The sequence below is a fragment of the Leopardus geoffroyi genome, chromosome C1 (genome assembly GCF_018350155.1).
Source record: "Leopardus geoffroyi isolate Oge1 chromosome C1, O.geoffroyi_Oge1_pat1.0, whole genome shotgun sequence".
Taxonomy (NCBI): domain Eukaryota; kingdom Metazoa; phylum Chordata; class Mammalia; order Carnivora; family Felidae; genus Leopardus; species Leopardus geoffroyi.
Genome location: NC_059328.1, coordinates 107,254,578 through 107,261,392, shown reverse-complemented (window position 1 = coordinate 107,261,392; position 6,815 = coordinate 107,254,578). Strand labels below are relative to the sequence as shown.

The window sequence follows — 6,815 nt, the reverse complement described above, 5'->3', positions numbered from 1 at the left end:
AGAGTGTGGAATTAGAAGTTTAAAAGTAACTTAATTTTTATCTATAAATGTCGTGCAGCTGACCCGTGAACAACATGGGTTTGAACTTCATAGGTCCCATTATATGTGGATTTTTTTCAATAAATACAATATAACAAATGTATTTTCTCTATCTTATGATGTTCTTAATAACACTTGCTTTTCTCTGGCTGACTTTATTATGAGAATACCAGATAGAATACACATAATATACAAAATATGTGTTAATTGACTGTTTATGTTATCGGTAAGGCTTCTGGTCAACAGAAGGCTACTAGTAGTTACCTTTCTGGGGAGTCAAAAGTGTGGAATTTTGATGGTGTGGGGGATCAAGGCCCCTAACCCCTGCATGGTTCAGGCATCAAATGTACTATTCAAATGTATACATAAGCTCATTCTACTTACCTTATTGTTAATTAATAAATACAAAGCATTGCATTCCCACGTTCATTGCTGAAGGAGCAGCTCAGGGACCTCCAACACTGCAGGAGCCACTCAGTGCTGTAAGAGGAGACCACTGGGCTCAGTGACTGGGCTGCAGTGGGTTTGGCTGAGGGATGGGTTATGATTTGGGAGACCATGGGTGACTTAGATGTTCAAAGGCAGCACAGTTGTCCAGATGACTTTATGCCAGTGGTCCAGAGCAACCCAACAGAGGTTGCTTAGAAACAAACCCAAGGTCCCCAGCTCTTGTTGGAATGTTCATTTACATACTCACCAAACATGCTGCCTCTTCTGCTCATGCACCAGGACTTGTGAAGCTGCTTTGAACAGCACTAACCCCCTACCTATTTTTTAATGTGTGGGTTTACGATCTCTAGTTATGAAAGTTTACTCCAACCCCCCAGAGTCAACAAAGTAATGGAAGAAGTGCTCATGAGGAAGGGTGTCTGGACCGAGACCCAGATGCTTATGCCAAAAGGCTCTCCTTCCTCTTGACAACGTCTCCCTCACTACCAGGGGTGTTTCCCAGGCCAACATGGCCTCAGGGGAGTCCTCACCCTTTCCCTCAGATCTTGACCCTGTGGCTGCAGGAGGGCAAGCACATCAGATAAGAAAATGGAATCCATAGAGCCACTCGCACAGAAGCAGGGGCATCATCATGAGGCTCCTGAGCAGATCTGATTTCACAGGCTTTCAACATCCAGAAAACTGAACCCTGAGTTTACATATAGCAATCATGCTGCCATAAGGGCCTCAGCATGGCCAGATCCTCTCCTCAACAGAGAGCAGGAAAGAGGCACCCCCCAACCCCCAAATCTCCAGCTAACTTGCACAGGGAAGTTTATTAGCAGAATTCTAGAATACTCAGGATCCCAGGCTGGGATTGCAGCAGCTTGGTAGGCTTGTTCATATCTGTACAGACCTTTCCCTTTGTTGAGAAGCAAGAGGAAGACTTTCTGATAGAAAAGCATAAATATGGACCAAATACACAGGATGTCACTGTGAATTGCATTCAGAGCTTTATTCTTGCCAAAGTTTGGGGGTGCGCTAACTCTGGCAGGCTGCCTTGATAGAGAAGCACAGTGCACGGTGAAGCAGTGAGATTCTACATCACCAGGAATACAGGGAGGGGGCCAGAGGCTGGTGAAGGTTCCAGAAGGTAGAGCAGGGCCATTCTGTATTAACAGCAGCAGTCATCCTCATGATCAAAGCATGCAGGACCTCGGGACCTCATAGGGATAATTCCCAAACAGCAGCACCCAGAACCATAGCACCCGGAGCTACAGCACCCGGAGCCACAGCACCCAGAGCTACAGCACCCAGAATCTTCACAGCAGCCAGATGATCCTGAGTTGCAGTCCTGGGGCCGTTGGATCCAGCGTCTCAGGGGACTCACCCCGAAGGTCCGGGGAGCCAGACAGCAGTAGCTGGTGGAACTGGGAGCAGAGGATGGGTCAGAGGTGCAGCACGACATGGCCAAGCCACTTGTGGGAGCCTGAACGTAGTAGGTCTGGCCAGAAGAAGGGCCCTGTACATAGCACGTCTGGGTCTGACAGGGGGCTGGGCACTTCACATAGGTTGTCTGGCACGGAGCTGGGCACTTCACATACGTCTGGCACAGAGCTGGGCACTTCACATAGGTTGTCTGACACGGAGTTGGGCACTTCACATATGTCTGGCAAGGAGCTGCATATTTCACATAAGTTTGAGTCTGGCATGGCACTTGGTATTTCACATAGGTTTGGGTTGGGCAAGGAGTTACACGTTTCACATAGGTTTGAGTCTGGCATGGAGCTGGGCATTTCATGCAGGTTTGAGTCTGGGATGGAGCTGGGCCTTTCACAGAGGTACCTTTAGTACTCTGCACAGCTCCTAATCCTGAGCCTTTCACGCAAGATGGGGGGAACTGTGGCTGCTTCTGCTGGTCACACATCTTCCTGTGGCTTTGCAAAATCTGAAAAGAAAGGTCTCATCAGAACTAGGAAGGTTCCCAGGGAAATCCACAGCATCCCCTTTGAATAGAAGGGTCTGTAAGTGGAAGCCAAAAAGGCTTCTCAAAAAGAGAAGGTCACAAGCACCCAGACCTAACACACGCTGGACTGAGAGCCAAGCATCTTGTTTAGCTTTTTGCCTGTGCCTGGCTGTGTGCCTCAGTTTCCACAGTGGAAAATGAAGAGGTGGGAGGAGTGATGTATGTTTCTACCCAATTCTCCAAGCCCCCTCTCTTACTCACTTTGGTGACTGCATTATAGATTCTCCTTGGGTAATTCTTGCCTGGGTGATTTTCCCTTACCACCAGTTCTCTCAAGACTGGCTTCCCTATTGCCTCCTGCCAGGCCAGGCAGCCCCAGAAAAGGCAAGTTCTTATCAGTGGCCCCTGAGCCAGTGTGAGTCTCAAGCTGAGCCCCGCAGAGCCTGATGAGGCCGGAGTTTGAGCGAGTTTCCACCATTTGCTCTTCGAGTGAGCCGGACTACCACTTCACCCCATAAAAGGACCCAGGAGAAAAACACATGACTGCACACAGAGGGAGAGAGGACGGCATTTCTCTGGAGAATACCTTTCACGCAGGACCCACCACTCAGCTTAGCTGCCTCTCCCCATCACACTCCAGCCTCCAGCTCCCACCAGCTCTGCCCCAGCTCCTTCAGTGGCCGCCCTCATGACAAGTCCTGACCACCCTCATCCTACCCCCGAGCCATCTCTCCTTCCTGCTGTGTCCCTAATCCCAGGCACAGACTTACCCTCTTCGCTGACAGGAGCAAGACAGGAAGAAGCCAGGGATCTAAGGAGTTGGCTGTTGGAGAGGCCTTTTATAGGGTGGCAATGAGGCAATTTAATGGCATCTAAATGAAGCAGGAGAGATCACGAGGACCAGGACTGGCACGGCATTAGTGAGATTCTTCCCCAGTATGCCTGGCTCTTCACTCAGAGGCAGGGCATGTCTCTGCTTGACACTGAATTTTCCAGAACATGAGATAAATGATTCCTGTGGCCTTCTTCACGAAACAAGTCAGTCTTCTTTTCCTAGAAGTTATGAGAGATGAGATACCTGTGAGATCTGTACCTACGAAGCCATTTCTAGGTCACCTGAGTCTTTAAGGACTTGTCCAAGATGCTGTCAGCTTCTCAGTGTTTCATACACTGTGCCCAAAGCTACACTGCTTCTTCCCAGCCAAAACAGTGTGTTCTTTCCAAGGGCTTCCATGGTGAATCCTGCTGGTTTGGGTTCCTGAGCCTGGTGGCCTTTGCCTCCATATGGCAGTAGCCCACCCCCCCCCCCCCGCCTCCCCGCCTCCCCGCCCAAGAACTCCAGGTTAATTCCATGGACTGGCAGGTTATTCTAAGTTTATTTGGGAAACTGGGTAGGAACTTAATGATCTCAGACCTCAGGTTCTATATCTGGGATGTCTCTCCTCAGCTTCTCATGCCCTTATGACCCCCAATCCTCAGCTTGTGCCTCACGGCCTCCCCATCCTCACCTTCCTGGACCTCACTACCAAGCCTAGATCCCCAAGAACCCAGTACAGTGGGAATTCTAGCCAATAATAGAGGAATCTAACATTTAATTGAATGTTCCTTATGTGCCAACAATAACAATAATACTGTGTGATAACAATAATAGAGGAATCTAACATTTAACTGAATGTTCCTTATGTGCCAAACAGTTCCTGAAAGATTAAGGAAGTTATCCATTGTCACAAAGCAATTAGGTAAGAAGCTCAAATTCACACGCAGGCAGTATGCTTTCATAGGCCATGGTCTTTATCACTATAACATGTTGCCTTTTACTTCTGGATGTAGCACTGTCCCTGAATATCTGCCTCCTTCCCCTTCTTCAATGTAGTAAATACAGCAAGAGACATGGGAATAATATGCATTAAGTGCATCCTGTGAGGTAGGCTATGTTAGCCATATTTTGACAATGAAACTGAGACCCAGAGGCCTGTTTCACCAAGGTTGTCCCATTGATAGGCAATGGAGTATCATTTAAACCCAAGTCTGTCTAGTTTCAGAGCCCATGCTCTTCCCACTGAACCATGTCAGGTTGCCCAATGCAGAAAGGTATCTTGATCCTGAGCCAAGTTGTGGTTGCATACTGCCACTCCCTCATATCAGCCAATGTAGGCCCCACCATGGTCCCACTGCCTCTAAGGGAACAGCTGCCTCTGCATTTTTCCATAATGGATCTCAATTTACCCAGGACCCATAAGCCTTAAGGCTCCCCAGTTTCCTAAACAAAGAAAACAAACCCCCATTAGTCCACAGACACTTCCTTGATGCAAGCCAAATTTTGCAGGGTCTGCCCCTGAACAATTTGGAGGAAGCAAGGGGGAGATTCAGCCCCAGGCTTGGAAAGTTTCCTGCTCCCCCACATTGGGTGGGCCTGTAACACTCCATAGATTTGTGTGTGAAGCCCACCAGTCCCTGTCCTGAAGGGGATCAGGGAAGAGGGGAGGGAAGTGGTTTAAGGCTGCTCCATTGCCTGTCCTCCTCTGTCCCATCTCAGCTGACACCCAGGCCTGATGTTTTATGATGGAAATGGGACAAGGATTATCTTTTATTGAAGCTGTACATGTCACAGAGGGTAGCTCATCACATTTAGTCTCCATAAGACTGTGTTAAATAAATAAAGAGCCAAACTTGCCCAAGCTCACATAGCAAGAAGTGGTAGATCCATAATTTTGAACCCAGGTTTATTCCACTTTTTCTTCTGCCACATGTTGTTTTTAGCATTGAAATACATGAAGTTTTAGGAACCATACCTTTTAGCCAACAGACATGGTCATTAAGAAGCCCTCTATATCAGATGTAGGATGGGACAGCCCCTCTCTACAGGGAAGAAAATGCCCTAGAAGGCCAACCACTTTAGGGCATGTCAACAAAACAGAAACTGTTCAAGGCACAAATAACTCAGCCCTAGTTCTGATTCTGCCATTGACGCACAGTGTGGCTCCACTATGCCTTGCTATCTCTAGGCAGTTAATGTTAATGAAGTTATAGTTAATAAAGCCCCTCTTAGCTATGATATTCTATGATTATAGGAGCTTGTTCTATAAAGGAAATGTGTTCATATCCTAACTGCCTCTGCAGTTATTCCCACTAGACTATAATTTCTGTGCATTGGTAACTGTGGACGCGCTCATTGTATATCACCTGGCTCTAGCACAGTACCTGGGAACACTAACTGGACCAATGGATGAATGACTGAGTGAATGAGGATGCTTTACAGTACAGCCTAAACCAACCTCCTTCCTCCATACAGCGAATGCCCATCCTGCTGTTAGCTACTCTGTGCACGTCATGATATCTCTCAGCTCTGATTGGCTCACTTCCTCTCCATGGGGTCAGGTTGTCAGTAATGGGTTTGACATCTTCAGTCAGCACGAACATCTCTGATGAGGATACTGTTTCCATGTGCCACCAAAACAGTTGTGTGGGTTGTGCCCCACGCATTTTATAGGCTGGAAAGGCAAGGTGTGGAGAAGTCAGATGACAGGTACAAGTGCCAGGATGAGTCACAGGGTTATCCTCAGAAGGCACCACTTATCCCTTTGGACATAAGCCCATAGAAGCAGAGACCTGTGGATTCATGCAATAATAGTCTGGTAGACTCACAGGGTAATAGGTAGAGAGAATCATGAATTCACAGAATAACAGGATCACAAATTCAGAATCATGGCATCTCTGAGGTGGAGGGGACTAAAACATGTCATGGAGTCTGGCTCCTGCCATAACACAAGGCAATATCTGAGTCTTAATATCTGAGGCTTAATGGGCTGCTCTCCTTAAGAAAACCTTCGGTCTTTAAAAGCTCTCTGCAGTCCACTGGTTAGTTCATTTCCAGACTTACTATCTGGATAGTCAGAAACTGTATACTAGATGATCTTAAGGTCCTTTATAGCACCAGCATCAAGGAATCCTGACATGAATTACATGTTTGAAGTTGTACCCATAAGTGCATGAACCAAATCAAGATTTCAACTCAGTGGTAACCCAACTCTGACCAGTAAGTTGGAGGGGCAAGTACCCAATTTGACATGTTGCTCCTTGAAGACAGGCCATGGGCCTCCTCACATCCTGGGTGTTTTCCTTGATCAGGGACTGCAGGAACTCAAGGGCAAAATCTGGACCCCTCTTTTTTTGTGTGGAAGAGAAGTAAGAGGAAGTGAGAAGCCACAGAAATAGGAGATGGAGGGCACAAGAATTGTGCAAGAGAAATCTCACTTCTGTGTCTAAGAAGACAATACAGAGGTCCCCTCCCTTAGATCCCATGTCCCTGTACCTCTCTGCTCCAGGCTCAACTCTGAGACTTTTGCCAGAGATCCCCTGAACCATTATTCCAGTGACAATA

General features: G+C 47.4%; 1 protein-coding gene across 1 annotated transcript; it reads right to left on the bottom strand.

Moving 5' to 3' along the window:
* Window positions 1-1,458: 1,458 nt before the first annotated feature.
* Window positions 1,459-3,317, bottom strand: CC1H1orf68 (chromosome C1 C1orf68 homolog). The gene is made up of 2 exons (XM_045475059.1): window positions 3,205-3,317; window positions 1,459-2,416 (listed from the first exon to the last, which is right to left on the bottom strand). Exon 2 carries the CDS (start codon window positions 2,393-2,395, stop codon window positions 1,643-1,645), a length of 753 nt encoding a protein of 250 aa, XP_045331015.1. The 5' UTR covers window positions 2,396-2,416; window positions 3,205-3,317; the 3' UTR covers window positions 1,459-1,642.
* Between the last annotated feature and the right edge of the window lie 3,498 nt (window positions 3,318-6,815).